Source organism: Spea bombifrons, chromosome 4, assembly GCF_027358695.1.
Source record: "Spea bombifrons isolate aSpeBom1 chromosome 4, aSpeBom1.2.pri, whole genome shotgun sequence".
Taxonomy (NCBI): Eukaryota; Metazoa; Chordata; class Amphibia; order Anura; family Pelobatidae; genus Spea; species Spea bombifrons.
In genome coordinates this window covers 29,475,173-29,502,175 of record NC_071090.1, presented here as the reverse complement: position 1 = coordinate 29,502,175, position 27,003 = coordinate 29,475,173, and the positions used below count along the sequence as shown (strand labels likewise).

General features: G+C 38.6%; 1 protein-coding gene across 2 annotated transcripts in view; it reads left to right on the top strand.

The window, feature by feature from the left end:
• Positions 1–27,003, top strand: part of PPP2R2B (protein phosphatase 2 regulatory subunit Bbeta) — a 93,259-nt gene that overhangs the window by 11,807 nt on the left and 54,449 nt on the right. Inside the window, exon 1 of one of the 2 annotated variants that reach the window (XM_053463156.1) lies at positions 25,765–26,358. The exons of the other annotated variant lie outside the window; for it this stretch is intronic. Within the exon in view, the coding sequence (XP_053319131.1) occupies positions 26,289–26,358 (70 nt within the window). The 5' untranslated portion in view covers positions 25,765–26,288. Of the gene's footprint in view, positions 1–25,764; positions 26,359–27,003 lie in introns of those variants that run through there. 2 annotated transcript variants of the gene reach the window in all.

The following is a 27,003-nucleotide window of genomic DNA, read 5'->3' as shown; positions in this document are numbered from 1 at the left end:
CTAAATGATTATTGAGCATTTCATAATATTTGACTTTAACTGAATTGTAACCTCCTTTTTTATTCAATTTATTCTGTTGGCATTCATGGTCAGTTTGACAATAAATTCTAGATTAGGTTTGTCTTCACGGTTCTTGGCAGTATACCAGACTCTGAATTGTTGTTGCTGTAGAAAATACATTGACTTTAGTTCTTGCTGTAGAAAATGCATTGAATTTAGTGGTTGCTAATTTACTGCTTGAGACCTAATTGCAAATGCTATCACTTTCCTGCTTTTCAATAATAAACCTTATGAGTCTAAACACAAGATGTTTCATTATCTCCTGTAACGTTTATTAGAAATTACTCTCCTCGTTGCACTGTTTCTCTGCATTACTTGTAATATATACACATTTTTTTTTTAATTTTTGATTTGTCAGGCATAACGTTTGTATAATCTGCCTGCTTAGTTTTGTAAAATGTATTTTGAAAACATTGTGCAACAAGCCTTCTCCTATAATACCAACTATTGCCACAAGATATACACTAGGGGTTAACCATAGGAAGTAAATACTTTGCATTTAATTAACATAATTAAAATGACCATTTAAAGGTAAAACTCTAATAACACATACCCATCCCCAGATAAATAGTGTCTTATTAAAACACCTGAATTCAATAATTAAGGGTTGTGTCCCAATACTTTTGTCCATATAGTGTATTTTCTGTCCCAGATGAATAGTGCTTCTTTTTTAAGGTGAATCCTCAAGATTCTTCAATGAATGCATAAAGATTCCAGGACAACTTACAAGCTCGAAAAACCCTTCTTTAAACAAAAATATGGTCTCCTTGGCTAGAAAAACCAAACACCTGATCTACCTATGCACTTATTATTTTGATAGATTGGTAGCTGTGCCTGATCCCCTGCTAAATTAACTGTCTCTTACATTAATGGGACACTTATAGTTACATAGTTATATAGGCTGAAAAAAGACATGCGTCCATCAAGTTCAGCCTTTCCTGTATCTGTTAATTTGTTGCTGTTGATCCAAAAGAATTTGGATTCTCTTTTTTTTTCTTTTTTAAATTTCCTGCAAAATTCCATCTCACGAGTAAGGTTACAAAAAACACTCAAAGTCCGCTCTGGAACCATGGCTGGTCATTTCCTGAAAAAGTACATTAAATTTTAAAGGCTCATCTCTCACCTGTGTTTTTTTTTTTAATATTAAAACCTATTTTTGTCATTGATACCAACCCAACTGGTAACATCCCTTATTTTTTGTAAGGAAAATAGATTTTATATCCTTCCTATGATATGACAAAGATTATTGCCCTATTAACCAATAAAGGTATGACTATACATGCTGTTGGCAATATGTATTTGTCTATCTTTTTTCCATCTTTCTATGTTGATAGCATATATAAGTCTATACAAAGTATTTTTAGCTTATGTTATTTTGTAAATATTTGGTGTTTACGGATTATAATGAACATATATGACAACATTTTATAAACTTTAAAATAAAAATAAAAAGATTTCAGGACAAGATATAAGGTATATGGTTTTGGCTTGTGAAAGAAAAAGGCAAAGGTGATACACAGGTGAGTCCCAATAATTTGTAGTGATCCGGGTCTAAAGGGCACAATCTGAACATTCGGGTTCCTTTTTCCCCAAAAATGTCAAAGCACTTTGTTTTCATAATTCAAAAGCTATTGGAGAAGTTGAGGTTCATTATGGTCTTAAATCTACTTGATAGCTTTGTCTTATGCTGGAAATCCAAGATGAAAGCAGTAAAAAAGGCTTAGGTCAGATAAAATGCTGTTTGCAGGCTTAAGGGAAAAAAAAATAGCACCTTGTTTTTAATCATTTAAGGTATCCACAATATTAAAGCTGGTATTTGTAGTAGACTAGGGAGCCGGCCAACTCTTCGTGTTCATCTTTGTTGGGGGGAAAATATTCGTATAACACGAATATTCGCCCGTTCCTGTGTTCGGTTCGGCCGAATATTCGTGTACATTCTTCTTGTTTTTTTTTTCTTTGTTTTTTGTAGAAGGGGTTAAAACTGGGTTACCGCGGTACGGACTACACAGCATTTTTGGCGCCAGGATTTTAAATGTCCATACCAGCAACTCTGTTGGTCGCCTGCAGGGGCCTCCTCTGCCATCAACCAATGAAGTACACCTGTTTAATGAAACTATGGACATATCATATATTTTATATATTTGTCCCTTTTTTAATGTCTGTATTCAAAGGGTCTTCACACTTGTGTTTCCTGTTGATCAAAAGAACTGCCATTGTTATTGTTATCCACAAGATGGTAGTGTTGAATGGTGTTTCCTCCACCACTGTAAATGTTGTAGCAACTGTGGGACACAAGTGTTTGTTAATGTACAAAGCAATTCATTTTGTGAAGTGAGTGATTCATAATGTAATCAACATGCTACAAAGTTATGTTGTAAACTATACCTTTTTAATTCTGATAAGTTGCTAAAATATAAAACCATATTGAGGCAAACATTTACTTGGAAGCATTTCTTGGTGGTTCGTCCCAAACGGTTCTAGACATGTCCTGAGCCGTTCCCTTGAACTCTATTTTATGTATCCCAGGCATCTTTCCCCATCCAACAATTTACTTTTCGTTTAAAAATTACAATTTAAAAAAAAAAGTAGAGTTGTGGTTTCAACTCTCACTTCACCATTCATTCATGAAAGGCAAGAACTGGCAAATTTCTTCTGCAAATAGGGCTGTGCTGGCCGATGCGTTCAATGGGTAGTGAGGCTTTGAAGAAATCTCAATGACCTTGGCCGTATTCATTTTACAGGGCCAATCTGCAATCTTACACGCCTTTTCTGCAACAGAAGTTTGGCCCTTTACAATGAATAACGAAGTCAAGTAGTTGAAACCGCAACTGCCATGCTAGCTCTCCTTTTTAGTGAATGAACCCCAATGTGATGTCAGGATAACTGTGGATGACGGCAGCAGAATCAGGACTTCAAGGACAGTCAAGGGGTTGCCTTGATGTCCTCATGTCCCTAGTTTCGGAACATTCCCTGGAACCACATGGGCATGTGATCTTTATGTATTATGTACATGGCTTCAGCATCACCTGGTTGCAGTTACATGACAACCAGTGCTTGATGGTTCAGGCTTATGCTATCTACTGAGTCCTGATCATGTTTGATTCCAGTTACCAACCCTTGTATTCTGACTTTATACTACCTATTTCCTGAATATTTGATTAACGTTTGTGCTCTCACTACTCTTGACTACTCTTGTGCCCTGGTGTTCTGAACTGTGCTAGATTTGCTGTAAGCTGCGAGGTGGGGCCTCCATGGATGCATCCTGGTGCCATGCCTTCTCCAGGTAAGCGACGCCAGCCATGTAAAAGAAACCGTGAATTATCAGACCAGGCCACCTTCTTCTATTGCTCAGTGGTCCTGTTCTTATGCTCACGTGCCTGTTGTCCCGAACAATAGATTGGACATTGTCATTGTGCTACTGAATGTAGAAGGAATATGAAGGAAGCTATTTTATATTTTTTTAATGAGCTGAGTATAGCTATACATCGGATGTAAATGCTTTCTCAGCTCAAAGGCTACTATGCATCTTTATTCCAATTCAGCATTTCCATTTAATCAATGCCCATGGTACTCTGCAATACATTTTCCACTATGCGACTCTGCATTAATTGAAACATGTGACCCATAGCAGCAAGCTGTGTTGTGTACATAGATTGCTAGCTTGTTTATTGTAAATCACACTGTTTCAGTTTCCTAGAAATGTTTACCATGCATGACAATTGCCACTGTTATTTCTAAACTAACTTAAGCCTGGTCTTATTACTCTTGGTGGTTGTGCAGTCGGAAACTACGTAGTTAGTCTCTGTCCCCTACAGGAAAAAGACTGTGATGATCTTACATGCGTAGGGGTGGGGGATAAAATGATTGGTTTGAATTTCTTGTTGTTTTAGTCCTTCAGTATTGAAATAAAAGGTTCTGTCTCATACTCATAACACGTAATTTATGTGGGGCTCTTTAATCTAGGCAGTTGAGATGTTTGGGAATTGGCTGGTGGTACCCACATATCTGCTATAGTTAGCTTTATGCCACAGTTTGTCTAATCCCGCGTTTTACTAAAGTAGATCGGATTTTGCTTTTAAGTATGGTTAATACTTAATCCAGCTCCTATGAAAATTCTTGTTTTACTGTAGTATCTTATGCCAATGGTTGCCTTATTACTAATAAACAGATAAGGGCAAGGTTATCCTCTTATATGCCTACAACTTCTATGACACTGAACCATCTATCAGCAGAATAACCACCCTATCACAAATCTAAACATTTTGTAGAGTAATGTTTCCATGTGAGGCTTATAAATGCAAGAACACTTTCTCCTTATGCCTTCCACCCACAGATCCATTCACAAGACACATTCTCAACCTGTGCCTGAGTTTTGAGGGGTTTTTTATCTTTTGTTTAGTCTGTTTTTTTTTCTATATCAACCACGATGTTCAAGTAAAACAGTGGGATATTAGTTATTCAGTTATTGGCTAAATTCCTATGGTACTCATCAAAACAAGCACTTTTCCTTTTTAATCAAAAGACTTCAGGATATGCGTCTTACTAATATCAAAGCCACCGAGGTGTACAGATACTCTCTGGACCACTACTTTGATGTATTTTAATACCATTCTTTCTAGCAGAGTTTGCTCTTTTTTTTGTTCACAGCTGAAGAGAAATTAAGTCCCTAGTGTTCTTCATTAGAATTTCTACCACATATCCGCCTGAGATCTGACTAAGCATTGTATACCAAATATCCGTGGCTGTCTGGGCAGTAACAGGGTGAATGAAGCCTACATTCCTATGTTTCATGTTTCATGGTTACTTGTAACTGTATATAAATATGTATTATGGCAGTTTCTACCAAGCATTATTAACATAGGTCTATATAGGGTTATGGGGGGGTGTCCTGCCAGCAATTTTAAATGATTGGCTTGTATTTGAAAGGGATATTGTTGTCACCTGTGTATAAACAGCAGATAAAACATAAAATACGGTCTTCATTTATGCCCTGTCACACTCGGCAGAGGTACCAGAGCCTCGTTCAGCTAAGAAGCAAGTTAATGATGGATACCTCTCTTGTCTGGAGCCTTCAATGTGCTAAAATGGATTGTTCTTTGATTCATGTGATTGTCTAACCCTCAGGCATTATTTAATCTGGTTAACTGAACACATGCATTTGTCTTGTTTTCATACTACTAAATCCAGTGATTTTGGGTTGTGGTAATTACACTCAGGACATTAATAGGATGTGAAGCCTTTTAATAATTAACACTAATCCTAGTTTGCTAGCCATTTTGTTCAGATATTATTATGATTTAGAAGATGGTAAAATCCAAACTGGCTCTGGGCATGAAAAAATCTAAAATAATTTGATCTACATTGGTTGTGAAGGAACCTGGTATAGAAATCCATAATATTATTGAGAAATATGTTAAAATTGGAGTTGACAAAAAAATTCAGAAGGTCCCAAAAGTGGTTTATAAGAAGAATAACCCAATATTATAAAAATACTGTTTTATAGAAAAGAAACTAAGAAAATGTCTCAATGAAGATGTATGTTAGTAGAGCAACCTATTCGTGAACGGGTCACTTGCCTATGGAGTGGTGTCATCACAAGTAAGCTATTATTAGTAAGTTACCAACAACAGGCCAGATCAGCAAGAGGGGGGTTTTCTAGACAATTGTTCTTGATTGGCAAAAGTATTAGAAATTGCAAATCTTCAATGTAATGAATGATATGCCCTTCAAAGTGGAGATAGAGGAATTAAGGTTTAACAGATTTCTGGGCGATATGAATCAGAGGACTAAGCCCAAATTGAGTAGGATACCCTATGTTCAGAGATAATCGGTACTAGGTACTGTTGCAATGTGACTGTTTTGTCTTAGGCCACTTCTATTTAATGCCTATCAATGATCTTGCAATGGGCATTGAGAGTCATGTCTCTGTGTTTTGGGGATGATGGTTTGGTCAGTTTGTGAAATTGAGCTCAATGTTTACACAAGAAAAATGGTATCTTAGAGGGGATATGATATTTTTCTACATATGCATACAGGGCAATACAAATCACCACTCAGAGGTCATCCGTTCAGGATTCCAGCAAGTCATTTGCCAAAATGCCCTTTATAGTAAAGATGCAACATTCAGTTAATGCGGAAGTTGTGCTAGCAAATTCAAATGAAATGTTTCCCCCTTTTGAGGCACAAATAGGAATCCATGTATGGTTGCTGCTGCCTTCTAGATCAACAGCAGGGGTGAACTTGATAAACCCCCACCCTACGTTGCTGCTAACATGTTACTTTGCCATTCGCATTCTCTTTGTATTATAAGGAAGTATGGATGTTGCAGCATTTTGAATAAAATATATTTTTAATATACATCTCCCTAATTTATGCACTCTTACACTGATCTATCCTGCTTTTTAATATATATATTCTATATAAATTGTTTAATTTTTTTATAGAGGAAGGCGTGGCGATACCATGTATAGGGACAATGATGAATATATATATATATATATATATATATATATATATATATATATATATATATATATATATATATATATATATATAGAAAGGTTGAAGCAAACATTACTGACACACAAATAAAATTAGTAGTAACATCAGTGTGCAGTTAGTTCTCTCCATTTAATAGACTATAAGGGTGTGTGTATATATGTGTGTGTGTGTGTGCGTGTGTGTGTGTGTATATGTGTATATATATATATATATACACACACACACACACACACACACGCTCACTGCCAACTTTATTGGATACACCTTGGTTGGACCCCCTTCAGAACTGCCTTCATTCTTCGTGGCATACTTTCTACAAGGTGCTGCAAACATTCCTCTGAGATTTTGGTCCATATAGACATGATGGCATCATTGAGTTACTGCAGGTTTGTCTTCTGTTCCACCACATACCAAAGGTGCTCTATTGGATTGAGATCTTGTGACTGTGGAGGCCGTTGGAGTTCAATGAACTCATTTTCATGTTCAAGTTTGAGATGTCAGCTTTGTGATATGGTGCATTATCCAGCTGGAAGTAGCCATCAGAAGATGGGTACACTGTGGTCATTGGTCATAACCAGATAGACATGGTCAGCAACAATAGTCAGGTAGGCTGTTGTGTTGAAACAATGCTCAATTGGTACTAAGGGGCCCAAAGTGTGCCAAGAAAGTGCCCCCCACACCATTACACCACCACTACCATCCTGAACCATTGAAACAAGACAGGATGGAGCCATGCTTTCATGTTGACGCCAAAGTCTGACCCTGCCATCTGAATGTGGCAGCTGGAATCGACCCGGCAACCGGCAGCTGGAATCAGACCAGGCAACGTTCTTCCAGTCTTCCATTGTCCAATTTTGGTGAGCCTGTGCGAATTGTAGCCTCAGTTTCCTGTTCTTAGCTGTGGTATGGTCTTTTGCTGCTGTAGTCCATGTGCTTTAAGATTCGACATGTTCTCCATTCGGAGATACCTTGGTTGTAATAAGTGGTTATTTAAATTACTGTTGCCTTTCTGTCATCTCTAACCAGTCTGCCCATTCTCTTCTGACTTCAACAAGGCATTTTCGTCCACACAACTGCCGCTCACTGGATATTTTCTCTTTTTTGGACCATTCTCTGTAAACCCTAGAGATGGTTGTGCATGAAAATCCCAGTAGATCAGCAGTTTCTGAAATACTCAGACCAGCCCCTCTGGCAACAACAACCATGCCACGTTCAAAGTCACTTAAATCACCCATTCTGATGCTTGGTTTGAACTTCAGCAAGTTGTCTTGACCACGTCTACATGCCTAAATGCATTGAGTTGCTGCAATGTGATTGGCTGATTAGCTATTTGTGTTAACAAGCAGTTGAACAGGTGTACCTAATAAAGTGGCCAGTGAGTGTATATATACTGAAAATAAATAAAATGTTGTTTTTCCTCTTAAGGCATTCCTTTTCTAAACATAAAACTTCTCTTCTCTGTTGAAATTACACCCACAGACTAAAATTGTATTATTTCTATATAAATCAAAAAGCAATTTATGCTGCTTAACATTATTTAAATTAGGTTTTTGCAAAAGACTAAATAATGATAGAGTATTATTAATTTGGTCTGAAATTCATAAATTGAGCTGAAGGATTGGGTTGGATTCACAGCAATTCCTTTACATTTCCAAATAAATATTACCAAGGACTGCAGTCAGCATGCATATTTATGTTGCAATTTGTAATAACTGCCTTAAAGCCGAATGGGACACATCAGTCATAGCACACCCACGAGTCACAATTTCAAATGGACAGAAAAGATACATTGTATGCAGATGGTTTGCGCAGCATACAATCTAAATTTCATGGTGTTTGAATACTGGATTAAAGATTCTTCAATTTATTTAAATTGTTTTTTGGTTTTTTGCTCATTGTGTAACATTGACAGACGAGACTTAATTTTTCTTTTGCTTTTTTGTTTTCTCTTTTATTTTTTTTTGTTTTGATTACTCCATGTCAGTGCAAAATAAAGCCAAATTGTGGTTATTTTGTATATAGGTAAATTTAAAAAGTCTGTGTATTTTTAAAAATTTTGTCGTTTCGTACAAATCTATGAAAGCTCATATCTAACCAGTCTGCCCATTCTCCTCTAACTTCAACAAGGCAGTTTTTTGAGTGAATTTTGTGGACTCATTCATTCCCACTTTTATTCTCATGCTCTCTGAATGTCTCCCTATCTTCTCCGCCAACCACTTCCTTGTTTTTCAGCCCCGCTTCTTCTCTAGCATCTTCTTGTTCTTCTTTCTACGTCTGCGTCTCTGCGGACATGCCCTCTCTGTGAACTTCTGCAGAATAAGAGGAGCTTCCGTTGACATCCTCTCCCCTTTTGGAGGCTTTCAGGGCAAGCGCTGCCATTTTTGCAGAAGTTCACCAAAAAACAATAGAATTATTGGGCCAGTTGTTTTGGTGTTTGGTATTTTATATAGTGATTTTGATATGGGTGTGTGTTTGTTTTGACACCTGGCATGCTATGGTTGACATATGGAAGTTGCTGCATTCTACATTAAGCTTACCAGCCTTGCTATTTGGTATGCCAACATAACCATGGCAACTGGGTAGTCTGATTATTTGGATGAAATCTGCAGACAATTTCCAGACTTGTTTTTCTAGATTGGTTCCCCGCAACCTGCATGTACATACATTAAAAAAAAACACGATGCTTTAGTACTGTGTTTAGGCTAAAGCATACAAGCTTGTCTTTTACATCAAGGCACCCATTGGGAAGTGAGAAAAACATAAATTGGGGGGAGGGCAAAAATATAGGGAGGGATTCGGGATGAAAGATGTCTCTTCACACCCTTCTTAAAGGAATTTTGTGACATTATGAGCTGTATAAATGTTAATGGTGGTGTTAATTGAATAGTTAGTTATTCAGCTGCATATCTAAAAATAAGCTTGTGGCCTAAAATTCTAGATTATGATTGCTACAAAAGTTACATAGAAATCAAAACCTCTTTGCCCCTAAGCATAAATAAGGTGTGCAGAGTATTGATTTGATCTTGATGGATACATTTTACATGTACTCATGGGCATAGGAACCCCTAAAGATGTGGGGGATAGCCTTTTCCCCCCATCAGATACCTCTTTCCTCACTATCCCCTACCCCACTTTCTCCCACATTCAACTACACAACTAGTCATGCACTGTGTACATACAAGGGACAATGTCTACCTCTCTCTGAGTCTCATCCCTCTTGCTTAAAATAAGCTGTAATAAGTGCATACTGAGTGCTTTGACAACTCCTAAAGTTAAATTACACTACTACCTAAGCCTACCAATGGTAACGATCTGCTAGATAAATTGAACAACACTTTTAGTGAATACTTTTGCTGAGAAAGGGGCCTCACTGGGTATTTTGAATCAAAATGTCTTGTTTATATATTGGTAATGACGTTGGTGGCTCAAAAATAGGTATGTTGTTATTGGTACGTTTAGTAACAGAAGCATCTGGTGTAGGCTCTTAAACCCACAAATCCTACTTAAGTTAAGTCTCTAATCTAGTTAACATAGTGATGCAAAGGGACACGTGACACAAAGCAGACACATCAATCCACAACATATCACAGTACAATGTGGACGTGCACAGAGTACTCCTTAAATTTGCTTGAATGTCTTCAAATATGATTAAGGGATTTACAATTAAAATTAATTCGTTAAAAGTAATATAGCAGGTCACTTTATACCCATGTTCCAACACTGATGGCTCGCAGGTGAAATGAAACATTTTTGAAGATAAGAACCTGCCGTTTCTTCTGACATGCATATCTTTCATGTATGTTGCAACATTGTTTGGGCAAACTGCTATCTGCTTTTGCAAGTACAGGGGGGAAAGGAGATTTAAACTAAGATTAACTAAATTAATATGATCCCGCATTTACCAAATTGCTTTATTTCTAGAGTATTACTAGAGGTAAACATTGAATTAGACATGTGTTGCATTGCGTATATTCATGCGTCAAGAAGTACATTGACCTGATCTTCCAACATTAGGATAATTAACCATTTTGCTGTATCTGATAATTTAACAATTATCTTGGACGTTTATGGAGAGCATGAAAAGGAAGGGAAAATCTACAATAAAGAAGTGTTAGGACTATTCTTGCTTATGTCGAAGTGGGAGAGAGCTGAGAGCAGAACTAGCTAAACAGCGCAGATTTCCTTTACTCTTCTGACCAGCAATCAAATGGATTGAAGAGTGCCAATGCCCTTCTATATGCTAATGACCCCAACTCATTTTGCCCCCCAGTTGCATGCTTGTTGCTGGGACAGGACACTAAAGATGGCAGTGTCTAGGTAAAATGTATGGACAGAAATGCTTCCAGACATCCCGGAGGTGTCCATGAAGATGGACTGTGCAGTCTCTCCAGCTTATTGCAATTGAATGCATGTCTTGTGTCTTTAACATAAAGAAGTATGTCCCTGCTCATCCTGTACAGATTTCCATACAGCCATGAAGGTGGCTGATTTGTTTGACACAGCTTTATATCAGCGGCTTGTCAGCTGCCTACAGGATTTTTCTCTTCTTCTTCTTCTTCTTATGGAAACTTTCCAGTCGTTTATGGAGACCTTAGAACGCAATTCTTTAAAAATCGTATTTCTATCACCAATGTTTCTTTGAGTTCTGAAATCTAAAGTTAAATCCAGTTGCCTTCAATATGTGTATAAATAAAAAAATGGCTTAGCAAACGTGTTTACAGTGGGCAGAAACTGAAAGATAAATTACCAATTTTAAAGCGTCACCGGCTACATTTTTTACGTTTCTCTAGAGGCAAAAGAGAAAATAATCAATTTTAACCTAGGTACGTTACATGCACTTAATGCAGTCATTTTTTTTGTCTCCTCACAAATACAACTTTGTAGTAAGAGCAGTTTGGAGACTGATACATAATCATCTAAGTTTTTGTTTTAATTTACAGTGTGCTGATGTTAATGCTTCTGATCCCCATAGCGATGACTTTGCCTATAGAAGGTCTTTGGTTTAGTACCTATTACTGTCTAAAAATGCAGATACAGCAGCATAATGAAGGCCTGAAGTCATATCTGTCTTCAATTTTGCACTACTGTTGACAAAAAATGAACACAAGCTTTGATTCACAATAACATTTGACACATGTTATGGAAGCCAAGCAGGTTTGAGGATTTTGCAGCAGAGTTGAACATCCGAATGTTACAATTTCCAATGACGTGCCGCTCTCAGTCAGTTCCTGGTACATGGTTGAGTTGAACCTGTAAAATGTTTAGTTAACGTGGGTAGATTCATTTAAAGTAATTCAACTTGGCCCCTACAGGAGAAGCCTAACATACTATGAGTTGAAATGTTTATCCCACCTGCAGTGGCCTAGAGCAGATCATGGGGCAACATAAAATCCAAGATGACACCGTTGTCCAAAGTAAGATCCCAGCTTTATTCCAATAGCATAAGAACACAGTCCCGCACGTTTCACATTTAGATTCTTAATCACAGACAAAGTGTCAAATTCTGGGGCAGGTGGAGTTGGCTAGGTTGAAGCAAACTTGCACACAGTCTCCTTAATGGAACCATGAAAATGGAGGAGCAAGTCACAAGAGCTGGTAACACATTTTAGTGCACCCTTTTACTTAATCCACTGGCCAGATGACATACAAAAATGATAGGGATTCCCCAAATAAATCCCTTTAAATCAGAAGGCTGTTTTTTTTTATTTCAGTTGAACATGAAAGCCTTATAAATTGTCATACACAAGCTGTTGGGGTCGCTTTAAAAGAATAATTATATTTTATAAATGATTCTAAATAACATTTGATCCTAAGAGTCGCCTAATATGTACTAACGCTTTCTCCATCTGTTACTGTGTGACCAACCATTAACAATGTTCATATATTTGCTAATGTAAATCTTTGCTGACTAGAATTGCTATCATTGAGATGAGATGATCTGATTCGAAGTTTTATATCTAAAATAAGTTGTAGATGATGAGTAATGTATTCTGGTGACGGGTGTAATGCAAAGTGAGATAAGACCACCATCGCATTTAATATATGCTAATAAATGGCTCTGAGATGAGAATGGCTTTCTGTCACTATTCATTGGATTTCAATTTTGCACAGACTACATTAACTAGCCATAGTGGATCTCGGTCAGTCATGCATAATGTTGACTGGTGTCTCTTACAGTCCATATCTCAGCCGGAATATATGCAGGTTCTGTAATCTCCATCTGTCTTGGCCATCAGTTACCTTGCTTGTTCCCGTTGGAACTCTCACACAATGGTGCAAATGCATAGGGGGTTTCTGATGGGAAAATGTTTGCTATTGTATACATTTACAGTGATAGCGGGAGTGTCCCTTTAACATGTTCATTGTAGGTTCTCATAAATTGACTATATAGTATGAAGAGCCCCATACCATATATTGTGACCTTTTTGTCTCCAAGTCAGTTTCTTCCTCCTTGGGGCAAGGAAGCGACATTCCACTGCCCTTCTGCTTCCTTTCTCAGTCATTGCTTACTTAAGGGTTCCTAGACCTCCCCTCACGAAGGAGACTGGAGAACACTGGGACATTCCCAGGTATGTCTTGCTATTAATATCTTAATTCCAGTAAGAAAGTGGATGAACCATTAAGTAAATTTTAAAAAGGCATTGTGACGGTTGTGTTGTCACCTGCTAAATAAGTCTTTGTAATATTCCCATTTGTTGGCTTCTGTTACCTGTACCGTTATGCATTTCCTTTGATGCTCAAAGGGATACTTTTTTTAGCATTATTGAATATTGTATAATGCGCATATTTGTGATAGGCTTGTACATCTAAAACCTGGATGAGCATAATGAGCAGTAATTGGGGAAATGTCAATAAGAAACCTCATTGGAAATGCAAAGACTCTTGTTTGAGGTGGTTTAAATCCAGTCTCTTATTACATTTGTCTAATGCACAAATCAAACAGATATACGCAGAAAACCATAGTTGAATTTGCATTTGTCAAAAGCTGCATTAATATTTTACGTGAAAATTGGCCGTGTGCATATTTAATCTCGTATTGGTACCACCTGCTGTCCGTTGCTTATGGTGTCTGGATGGCTGCACTTGGATTGAAAGACAAAGCCTGGACAACCATTACTTGTCCAGCTGTTGGACTGCAAATCCCATCTTCACCACAGCCATGTAATTGCTGAACATGATTGGAGCTGCTAGCTTGTAGCTGTAGAAAAGCCACGGGTTACAGTAATTTGACTCCATTAAATCCACCATTTTTCCACATGATTCTCCTACCCCCTTGTTTTTTTTCTTTTTTGCTTTTTTCCACCTCTCCCACCATAGATTTAATAAATGTCGTCAGATTACCCGCAGCTGGGTTTCATATTTTTTTTTGTGAAAGTATTATTTTTTCCAAGCCATGTTGAAGAAAATTTATGTTGTGACCAGTGAAGTTATGAAAGCTGTGACTAGTGCATCTACGGTATTTGGGAAGGAAGGTCTGGATATGATGAAGTATCCTAGGCTTCATTAATGGTCTTAGAACTCCATGTGGCCCGGAATCAGCTTTGTATATTATTCAGTCATACTTCATCATAAGGGCTGGTATTTCTCTACCACCAGTCAATCACTGATGCGTATCGTAAGTAAACATAACTAGGGCCCCTCAAAATTTGTTGTTAGAATATCTAGCTTTGGGTTTTCTCATGTTGATATTCTCTTTTGCGGTGTTGACCCTATGTAGCTTTTCTGACACCTAAGTACTGGGAAAAGGCATTTCAAGTAATCACACAGCTTTAACACAGCTTTTAAAACTTAAATTATATTTCTTTACTGTTTAACCCAGGAAAATGTGTAAATAGTTAATCTCACACACAGGGTTAGTGTGTGTGTCTGGGAGGGGGCCTCTCTAAATGTGGCTTCCAGTTATTTATGTCCTTTAAGCAGTCTGCCAAAAAAAGATTCCCGTGGCAACAAGCAAAAAAAAGACCTTTTGTTGAAATGAGCGTGTTCATGTATGGAGTCATCTCCCTACCATATGGTAGAATTTCTGTAGTGCTTTTTTTTCACCAGAGTCTTCCACCATGTAGCAGCCGTACACCTGTCACTGCCTTGTGGTCCTTGAGGTGTGTAAATATCCTGGGGAGGACATGTTCAACCAGCGGAGATCCTCATGTGCTCTCATTTTGTCACATTAGCCATTGGATGCAGCCTACAGTTCAGCAACGCTAACATATGTTCTGTTTTTCCATTGTCTCCACACTAAATTATTGTCTAAAACTGTTAAACTACAATTCTTTTAATTTCTAATTTATTTCTAAATGAATGTAAATTGGTTTTCTTTTTCTAAGGGAAGAGTGTGTTTTGACCTTTATACCTTGGTGATGTTTCTAAAGCTAAATCAAAAAATCTGTGGTGCTAGGCTGATAACATTATCTAAAGAGACACTGATCATTTTTAATATATAATCTTTCCAATAGCATTCTGTATTTTCAGAAAGATAACGGTTCGATAAAAATGGTGGTAGACAAATCCGAATAGAAAAAAGTCAGTAAATAACCAAATAACGCACAACTTTTCCCCAACAATAACCAATAATAACACCCACAGTTGAGGCTTCTCTGATCTCAAGGGGTGGCTTTATGTGGTGGGGCTGCACACAGGGGAAATTGCCCCCAGACAGGTCCAAAATGTTTCCTGCCTCCCTGGACCAGCCCTTTGTGAAAAAGTTTGGACCTGTCCGGGGTGGCGGAAATGCAACAGGGTGAGAGAGTGTGTGTGTGTGTGTAAATATATCAGTACACGTGTGTGTTGCGAGGTCAAGGGCCCCTCCCCCGATAGTATGTCATGGAAGTCAGGACTAGTGGCACATCGGGCTGCACCCACACAGTATTGAGTAGAACAGAAAGTGTCTCTCGCTTGAGTCCATGTTTTTGAAAATGTACTTATGCTCTCAACATGCTGTTTTAGTCTCTGCTACAAAACATGGAGGAAAGGCCTGTGATAAACGACATTCGATTGTTTAATAGGCAAGCAATCTACCTTTGTCAGATTTTTTTCTTCCCAAAGTAAAGCCATTGCTTTATAACACCGCGTTTTGTAAGGCATAGTATACAAAGCTGTAGGAGGTTATTGACATCTAATAAACCAAGCTGTGGTTTAGTGGAATGACTATCTATTTCAACGCCAATAATCGGGTTGACTGATTGAGGCTGATAGTTATGTTGATGTGGAAAAAAAGCAATTTAAGAAATTGCTCTCACTTAAGCAATTGGTTATTCCCCCTATGCAGAAACAGAAACTGGCTTTAATGTTTTGGTACCCGATGAATAGTGCAGTCTAAAGCAAGTATATAGCAAACCTTTTTACTTCAAATCTCATGTCTTTCTCTGTGAACGCACCTGTATGCGATCAGTTGTCTTGTCATTTATTTTGGATGTAATGGCACATTTGTTTTACAAACTTTAAACTTTTCTGCGTGTAGCTATGTAACACTTTAAAGTAAAGAAACAAACTGTGTAGTCTTACTTGGAATCCGTGATCCTGAAGGCTCAACCACAGCATGCTATCTGTGCCGCAGTCTTTACGACAACGTATAGAAATACATTTTAATGGTGAAACCCAATGTTTTGTTTTTTGTACTATTTCCTTGTCAGATCGTTGCCCATCAGTTGTTCTTGGATATACCTCTTAAGCTGTATCATAGTTCTTATACCGTGCTCTCAAGTCTTATGTGGTGGAGAACATAGACTATTAGGGCTCTGATCCATTTAGTATGTCTAATCCTGTAAAATGTTTCCTTAATGATGGACGGACAAGTATAAGGGTTGAATGGTTTACAAACAATTAGAAACTCTGCTTGCCATAAAATTTATACAAAAAACAAAAACTGTCTGCGCTTCTTACCCTAATAAAGTTGGCAACAAATATATAAACATAATATAAATGAGAGGTTTTGGTTATATGAATTGGCCAAAGCATAATTAAGCTCACCCGCCACGTCAAGGCACACTCTCAATAGGGTGAGAACCTACTCTCACCTCCTACGTAGTGGGCACACAAAGCAGTTTATACTGCTACCAAAACCTTATTAATGTGTTTTTTTTTGTTTTGCCATAAAATGTCCCAGACACTTGAGTCACTTCTCAGTGTGTCTTTTGCCCTCATTTGTGCCCCAATGAGCCAGAATAATTGGAGCATCTCTAAACTACGTCTGACTTGGTGGTGTGGCATCTCATGACTTATTTACTTGCAGACGTCCACGATCCGCACCAGCTGAGAAATTACTCAACGCCAATCCAGTACATCTTGCCTTTTACACTTACTGTTACTAGAAGCTTGGATAAAGTCATTTCAACCAACGAGTATATTACACATAGTAGCAAAAATGGCTGCCGGCATAATAACCTTAGATGAGCTGGCTGTAAATATGGTCCGTTGTTGAATTTCACTGTGACGTAGTAGTAATTGTTAGCCGCTTGTAGCTGCTGTAGTTCACTGGGTGTTGACTGAAGCTGGCTTTTCTCAATGTTGCTTTTTTATTATGCCACTTTATTTGCGAGTACAATTAAAATCTTCTACCATTTGAACTACCCCCCCAAGGAATTATCGAGATTGCTTACTTAGCATTCAACTTTGTGTATAGGTACACTTAAGAGAACCTTCTAGCATCTGATAACACCCCACCTCGTTTTTTCCTGTGCTGTAGGGGCTTCTATTGTAAATATGTGTTGTATGTTTTATTGTATGTTTATTTTTTACACATATACCAGTCTGTACGTGGTGCAGAAAATGTGTTCACGGTTTTAGCTAACACGTTGTTCTTTTTTTAATTTTCTTTTTAATTTGATCAAGAGCTTAATCTTACAGGCTTAAGGCCTGTGTAAGAGTGGTCACGTCCTAATTGTACAATAATAGGCTACCACCTGCTACCATTCTGCTCTGCCCAGTGCTGTCGCATGAAATTTCAGAGGCTACCGGCCAAGAAGAACACGTGACATAAAATGTTTCCAAGAGCGCACAGTTTTCAAGCGGGCCGCCTAGAGCAATACACTGGAGCAGGTTCAAATAATGGTTGGAACAAAAGGTGAATTAGGCTCTGGTTAAAGAGAGAAAAGATTTAAACGCAAGTAAAGGTTGTTCAAGTTTTGTGAAAACCCATCTATGTAACAGAAGGGAGTCACTACAAATGGCCATTATTACGGAAATACACTACTTCTACTTTTTATTACTGGTACCATTATAATATTACATTTTGGGGGGGGAAATATACAGTTATATATGATGACATACCAGATTCCGCTAGTGTATGGACCTTTCCTTGTCTTTTCTTTAGGTCTTTTAGTTGCATCACCTTAACCAGAGACACGGTATAGTATAGTAGGTTGAAAAAAGACTTCAGTCCAAGTTCAACCTTTCACACATACCTAGTTCTAAAATTGATCCAAAAGAAGAAGAAACAACCCTACTTGGGGCAATTACCAATTATGCCACAACAGGGGGAACAATCCTTCTTGATTCCATAGTGGCAATCAGATTACTCCCTGGACCTTTAGCACACTGTGTAGGCTGGGTTCAATAAAAGCTGGAGGGTTCTATGGAGATTTAAATCGGGTCGTTGTAGGACAAGGGCTGCCATACCACCGCTGTGCATTGTAGTTTAGGTTTAAAAAAAAATAAAAAAAAATCATGTTCAACCCCATGTTGAAGCAATTTCCAATTATTCCCTGACTCAGAATTAGCACACATTGTGTAAGCAGCATTTCCATAGCATCTAGGAAGCAAATGACAATACTCACCAGGCATATGGTGGTGAGGTCTTCTTCATATATGTATACATATGCATATATTCATTGTTCACAACAAATTATATATGTAATAGAGAAATCAATTGATATACAGCCAGAAGTAGAACATAATGAACTGCAGTAATTCTTATGAGATTTCAGTATTTCTGCTATAGCCAACGGTTAATGGGTTCAAATCTGCGTTGTTTAATGCAACCATTCGCAAGGTCTTAATACACGTTATTGGCAAATACATGAAAGGGTTTATGCTATACATTATTTTGTTTGCTTTGTGATGAAATGTGAAACGAAGCAATGATAAATATATTTTCATATACTTCCAATGTCATGTCTAAGATTTTGTAACAACACAAAATATGTTTAAATTCTGAAAAAAAATGCTAGTGATCAAGCTTTCGGGCAAAACAAATCAAATATACATCTCTTCTTTTTTTCCTCATTTAAATATCCTGTGATGATAAACCCTTAAAGGTGAAATCTCCAACCTCTCTTTTGACAATGCCAATATTAAACTGGGAATCTATTTATTTAAAACATTCTGGTATCAAAGAGCCCTTGAGGTATTCTGTAACCATTGTAATTTACAGAGACTTCCCAAGGGATATAAATTAGTCTCAGACTAGGACTTTACTAGTAATTGCATTTGTAACCATTTGCTTCCCTATCCATCTCTCTCAAAATTTACCAATTATGTGGCTTCAGTATTTTCCAGTCCATTGGCTTGCCTAAAACGTAGTTCAGGCAGGTTCTTGAATGCACTCAAAATTAAGTATGCAATGGAGAATACAAGACAGAAACCAGTTTGTTCGGTTTATCTCTTGAGGGAAACAGAATCTGTATTGTTAAACTTGTATATTGCGCGTATGCTGCAGCGGGGAGTTGTTCCCATTTGTAGAGTATGTCAGATTGTGTAATCAAAGAGATGCTGATTAATATAATTGCTATATTCCATTCTCCACACATTGGTTTTTTATGGGGCTAAAATAACTATTTATTAACAAGTAACTCGGATGCATTTCATGCTGAGCACGTTATACAGATTTTTCTTGTGCTCTTTGTATAACTAATGTCTCAAAACCTCGCTTTTTTAAATGGGTGAAGGTAGATGAAATCTATTTTTTTATTATTATTTTATGTTTTTTTTTTATTATTATTATATATACTGTATGTGATTGTAAAGACAGAAGTAGCAGTAATGCTTCTACCGGCTCTGTCCAGTGTCATGAGACTGTCACCACCATCCTTGCTTGCTGTAAGTTTGAAAGAACAAAGTAAAAAATACTTAGAGGTGTGCGTCAATTGTCCAATACGCAACAAGTTCCTTAATAAATAAATAAAACTTCTGCATGATGGATCATGGACTTGGTGGGCACTGGACAATGGGGAGGGATAGAGGCAATATAGATAGCATTTCTCTGTATACATGGGAACTACCTAAAGCCCCTGAGCACCCTTGCTATATACACCCCTACCTGGAGATCAAAGTCTGAAGTAGGAAATATGTACTTCATATTGCTGAGACACTGAAACATATTGGAACTTTGTATCCAATGACTAACATCTTGATCAAAATGTTTTCTTACTAGGATATTTAGAAAACCAAGTAAATGGACGGTGCCTGACTGGAGACTGGTTATGGGACAGTTATGGGACAGTTAGTGGAGCTAGTGGAGATGACAAGAAGGCCTCCCTGGTGCTTAGTATCTCCTCTGTGATGATGTTAAAACTGTATGGGCACTGATATAATTGTAATTTCATTATTTTTTTTTTATTGGTTACTTATTTTACATGATGTACATGTTTTGTAGCTGCCATGGAAACCGTAGTGTGTAAAATTAAGAAAAATAACATAATTGTGATATAAAAATTTACTAAATTTAGATAGTTTAGTTAAGAGTCCCAGTATTAAATGATCTAACACCTGTGTAAATGTGTAGGGGTTTTTTTTGTTTGTTTTTTTCCCCATGCTTTATAAAAATGTATAAAATGACAGTATACGCTATCGTTATCTGCCAGATACGTAACTGGGTTTGCGCTGCACCTGGGTGTACCAAATGATCTAAATGTGTGGCCTAGTAACAGATAGTGAACTGCATTCATGTTAAAGCGGGCATCTGCCTCCCTGGAACAAGTTTCCTGCGTAAATCAGGGGACCAGCTGCAGATTTTAGTGGGCAATAAGGAAATTTACATTAGCATTTTGTTACCATAACATTAATTATTTAAAACATTTTCTTAATTACAATTTTTAAATTGCTGCAAAATATGGAGCGCTTCGGTTTGGCTTGAGTGGCTGCTAAAACGTGCCAAGACGGTGACAACCTGCGATAACTGCATAGGGCTATTCATATGTAAACCCGGGCCATCGTGGCTATAAATAACCATTCCTGAGCATGTTGTTCTAACACGGTAATAACCTCTGAATGTAATCTGTCTTTTGTACGGATTTACAGTCTGCTCATAAAGTACCAATTCCTGAACTATATGTCCCAAAAACATGCAATGCAATAAACATGGCTTTAGATTGGATCACTTCTATATCCTGTTAATTGGTGATGTTTTTATACTTTATTTTGTAGACAGAACTCGATTCTTCATATGGCAGTCACAGGGCCACTTTTGTTTTCGTGGTTTTATTATTAAGTGCCCACAAATTATGCAGCACTGTACAATTAAATGGGGCCGTTAACACATACATAACAAATACACATTAATACATACAGATACATCAAGAGTTTAGAAAATGTTTTATCAAGGAGAATACATTGAGATTTCTTTGTTTTTAAGTATGTCTGGAGAGCACTGCAGCTGCAGCAATGAAGTTACATGTGGTTCCAAGTACATTGGCTGTACAGTTCGTTGCCTGGTGCCCACATTCACTCTCACTCATTCTTGTTCATTCTCTCACGCTTCTACTGACCGATTCCGCATCTTCTTGTTCTTCATCTTTTATCTTTATTTTCACTAATCTTCACTCACTTCACACATTTCTTTTATTTTTTTATCTTCTATCTTTGTCCGCATCTCCGTGGACTTCCCAGTATATTCACCCCAAAGCCAGACTACGCAATGCTCAGATAAATTGCAAAAAAAAACAAGAGTAACATCTCAGACTCTACAGGAGTCAGCATGTTCAAGTTCATGACAGTACAAATAGAAAAAGACTGAATGAGTGGTTTGTTTGAAAAGGTTGCCAGGGGAAAGCCTCTTCTCTATAAAGAACATGGCATCAAGGCTTAAGTTTGCAAAGTTGCAACAAAAATTTGGAATAATGCCAAAGTATTGAGTCAAATGTGAGGCCACCTGTCCGACGGTTAAAGCTTGGCTACAATTGGGTCATGCGACAGGACAATGATCCCAAGCACACCAGCAAATCCACAACAGAATGGCTAAAAAAGAAAATAATTAAGGTGTTGCAATGGCCCATTCAAAACCCGGTTGGTGGGACCTTAAGAGAGCTGTGCATAAACAAATGCCCACAAACCTCAATGATCTAAAGCAATGTTGTAAAGAAGAGTGGACCAAAGAATCCTCCACAACTATGTGAGACTGATAGTCGTACAGAAAATGTTATTGCTGCTAAAGGTGGTTCTACAAGCTATTGAATCTTAACATGTACTTAGTTTTCACACATGGCTTCTCCATTTTGGCTTTATTTTTGTTGAATAAATCATGACACGGTATAATATGTCATGTGTTTTTGTTAATCTGAGGTTGCATTTACCTAATTTTTAGACCTGCTATGGAACAGTGTATTGTTATTGTGTCCTGATATGTAAAATTATGTCATTCAGAGGGTGTATTTTCTTTTTCACACGACTGTATATATGTTTGTGTGTAATATATAATTTACAGCTTTTAATATAACATTTACAAAAATACCAATGAGCTATAAAATTTCCCTACTATTTTAGCATACCCGAGGGGTGGGCTATGTACTATAAATGTACAGAAAAAGATGTATAAATGCTTTTGATGTTTTGTACTGCTGTATGAATAGCTTGGGCAGTGGACCTGCTTATTTAAGCTATAAACAACAATTTTATTGTACAGACTGTAGGTCCCTTTTTAAAGGGGGGCTTGTGTGTAAAGCGATTATATCTTTGATTATATCTGTGGTTAATGGACACAAACATGTATGTCCATTTGCAGTAGATCAAGGCAATAAAATGTGTTCAATGCAGCAGAGAATGTCCGGCTAGTTGTTTAATGATGTACACTGAAGGATAACTGAGCATGCATAGGTACAAACCGTGTATAGCTACTTGTATAACAGGAAGGGAGTAAAGGTGTGAGCAAGCCAGCTAATGTTTGAGTAGGAGTGTAGGGTTTGTGTTGTAAATAGCATGATTGTGTGGATAATATGGACCATTGCGATAAGAGATGAATGAAAGCCAATCGTTGGATTCAAAGACTGCATTATGAAGATATTGCAATGTGTCGAACAATCAAAGTAATCAATCTTTCTAATTACAATTTCCTTTCAGTGCATCTGAGTGACATTAGTATATTGATCTCCCACCAGAGTGTCTGAAAACATAATTGGGTAGCTGGTAAAGCAAAGCTATTAACCTTACAGGTTTTCTTTTTGCCCTGTAAGTGGCAGATTTATGTTGTCAGGGTACCTAGCAGTGTGTGATAAGTACGTTTGTGTCACCTGAAGCAGAAGAGCAGAAAACTTTAATGTTTTGCACGGGTATCTTGTCCTGTTTTCCCAGTGTGATTTACCTGCAATAAATCCTGCGTTTCATACAATTGTTGCCTTTGCTAGCCAGACTTCATCTTCTACTAGCCAGAGCTGATGTCAGATGTGCTATACGTATTGTTTCAAATTAAAACCCTTTATCATGAGTAGTTGTGTATTTGTGCAAAACGTTATATATATATATATATATATATATATATATATATATATATATATATATATATTACTATTCCTTACAGCTAATACTGCATTTGGTTTTGGCAAGCCTATAAGTTTTTTTTCCTTGAGATTCATTTTAAATTGAATGATATGGTGGCTATTTTGGTAACATTACATCTCCAAGAGCTTTCCTTCACTACTCGAATGATGATTATGACCTCACGGAAGATTTAAGTTTCTGACTCTGATGGCATGTGTTATAGAGCATAAGCATACGTTAATGTAATGTCATCCTAGAGTGTTTGGTAAGATGTTATATTGCTAGGGGTGGGTGGGATTGATGAGAAATGCTAACCAGGTCTATTGGCCATATCTAGAATGTTTATGGTTTGCATTGTTAATGTAGAATGCTGTATTTTATAATATTGTAGCTTACATAAAGGCAATGTTTTACCAGTGTTTAGTGGTCACAAGGATGTAGATGGTGGTGGTCGTTGTCAGCATATATGACAGCAGATTATGTCTTTTGGGCTGTTGGCATATGCTTTTCTATTTTCGTTTAGAGCGGTCACATCTCCACTTTATGCTAAATCCATTGGATAACATTAAAATTCCTTTTCTACCACTCTATCCTGAAATAGGATAGAGTGGTAGAGTCCTTTATTAAAAGGCCACTGTTTTGGTGTCCAGCTATATTTCATTTATTTATATTTTGGGCTGGGTTGATCAGTCCTAATGAAGAACTAGACTTCTGGTTATGACATAATACATACAAGGTAGAAGCTGCCCGTCTACTAATAACTTAGTTACTTGACCTATGTGCAGCTGAATCAGTAGCCTATAGACTGTCAACATTTCCATAAGGTTTATTCACTAAATTCACTGGGGTTTCTACATTAAAACCACTCTGCATTATAACCCAGCAGGAACTTCTGCCAAAATGGGTTGGAGGATCGGGGAGAGGACGTCTCTGCAAGCGCCGCTGTTTTGACAGAAGCTCCCATTTGGTTACGTCCGCGGAGATGTGGCCAAAAATAGAAAACAGAAAATTTTGAATTCATAAAAATATGATTGTACAATTCTATTGTTTGATGTTTTGATATTACAGCATAACGAAAGAACTAAAGAGTATATAATGTGGCCAATGGGCAGTTATTGGCAATAAGGAAGTGTCTTGATGCAACATACAGTACAGTGTCCCAAACTGACATTTTTACAGAAAATGTAAGATATGTGGCAGAGTGCGTCTCGGTTTTATAAAGAACTGGCCAGTGTCTTGGGGGGAAAAGCCACATGCAACCAACACCAAATAACACGTATTGCACTAAATACAGTAACACAAGTGAGATTCCTGCTGCTTGTTCACTTAGTGTGTCATATGATTGATGAATGAACCCAGGATTATGGGTCAACTGTTCATGTAGTGGACCCAGGAGGTGTGTTACCATTGGTTCCAGAGAAGCTTCCTTTCAGGAACTCAATAGCTGAGAACTAAAGATATCTTTACTGTCCACCTGTCTGCTTCCCCCCTGTGGGCTGTGCTGAAGCTTCTAGTTGACCATTGTGAACCTGCATTTACCCCGGCTTTTGCTGAAGGGGTTTGAGCAATACATTGTGCATGTGCATGCGTGTGCATAGCTTCAATGGCAATGGTGCAGCCACGATGCGGATGAGCTGCAAGATATATCTTGTTTAAGTGTGTGTGTGTGTCGCTAGATCGTTAACGTGGATTTATAGCTATACAATATCTGCATTGTGGGTATTTTTCTAAGCAGAATTATGGGCCAAGCATTCCTTCTCTATTTAATGAGTTCTAAGATAAGAATGTTTGCGAATGGCCATCCTATAAAGGGGTTAATGGTTTCCTCCAGAGAAGCCATTGGCAGGTTAGGTATCTATCCCAAGTCCAGTGAGTGGGTGAAGAAGATGCTGCTGATTGCTGAGCTCCTCAGCCCCCACACTGCAGCAGAGTCAGGCTGATGCGGTTGCACAGAGACGGGCTGCGGGGGAGGAGCTACACCAAACGCAGCATCCTCCTGTATCCAGGCACCAGCAACAGCTAGAAGCCACAGGGGCAGGATCTGAATCCGGATCAGCAGCATCCCCTCCCTCAGCAAGGGGCAGCCGGCACCACCAAGACCTCGCATGAACAGTCTGGACAGTGACCTTTATACGCAAGCCCTTGCGATCTAATGTGCTGCAGATACTGAAAAACATCCAGTTTTAGGAATCTTGCAAATCTAACCAGAAGCAGCAGATTTAGGAAGCAAAGCTGACTGATCACACCTAAGAGACCCAGCAGGAAAAAAAAAAGAACTGCAGCTCCTGGAAAAAAACTGCAAACACAGCGGCTCAACTAAATCCAGCTTCCAGCAGAGTCCAGCAGCACCACCCCCCAACAGGATCAGCAGAGACTGCCGGCTAGCCCAGGATCTGCAGCGTCACAGCCCTCTGCACTGCACCCACATCCACTGCATCGCCAATCTACTGCAAGATCAGCACCCACATCCACTGCAAGATCAGCACCCACATCCACTGCAAGATCAGCACCTCCATCCAGTGCATCATCGGTATACTGCAGGATCAGCACCCACGTTCACTGCATCGTTTACGTATCAGCGCCCACGTCTACTGCATCACTTACAGTATACTCGGCACCCATATGCTTTGCATCGCTTAACACTCCTCTGCACCATCATTCCATGCATCTCCTGTATTGACGGTAGTCTGTGCCAGATCGGCACTCCTACGTTGACATTTCTCCTAAGGCTGCCCCAATTTAAGTTACCGGCGGCACTCATTTGCATGGTTGCGCCTTAGACGTAGTGGCAGATCGGGGCAGTGGGCGCGGTGACCTGTTGGGCCTGTGAGTTAGGAGTACCGCAGCTCCCCTTGGCACCCCATCCGGCTCGGCTTTTCCCCACAACCTTCACCTGCAGCCATCTAATTCTTTTTTATCGGAAAGGCATTGCCATGGAGAGCTGTGGGCAGCTCCCCCTCCACCTCTGCTGAGGCTTGCACTACGGATCATGGATACTCGCTGTATGTTTGCTTTCACCATTCAGATAACTCACGGCGGTGTAAATGGAGGAGGACATTGATACCCGTAAAATTAACAACAGTTTCCTGCGCGATCACAGCTATGCAACCGAAGGTAAGTCTGCCACAGGGAGGAGGGAGGTGGGGAAACGAATTCCAAAGCAAGCTCCCTCCATCACCTTGGCAACGCAGTATATAGCTGGGTACCAGCCGAATCCTTCCATCAAACTCACTGTATCCCAGCGGGGGGCATCCATCTACTGGTGGTCTGCAACTCCCACCTCCCTCAGCCAGTCAGAGGCTTTGTCTAGGAGGATAGATGCTGCAGACAAGCAACAGGTGGCAGTCCTCAGCTTGCCCACCCTGTCATAGACCCCTTTTAACCTGCTTGATGACCCCCCCTGCCTGATTTTGTATAGTTTGTGCAGAGGCATTAGATGGGTGAGCTGTCAGCACTCCTAATACCCTCAGTTAAGTTGGTGGCATTGGGCAGAAGGCAGCTCCTATAAGAAGCTTTAATATGCACACTCCGTGAAGTGGGGTGGATGCTGGGGGATTAGTTGGGTATGGTAGGGCTACAGGATTTCAGAACAAAGTATTTTAGCAATAATTAGACTGTAAGTAATTAGCGTCTCAGTGGATTTCCTCTGCACTGAAGTGAATTCTCTCACATTAAGTAGTAACCCTTGGGGCCAAATTTAATGATGAATTCTGAGGAAGGAATATGGAGCTGTTGCTGTGGAAACCAAAGTAACCTTCC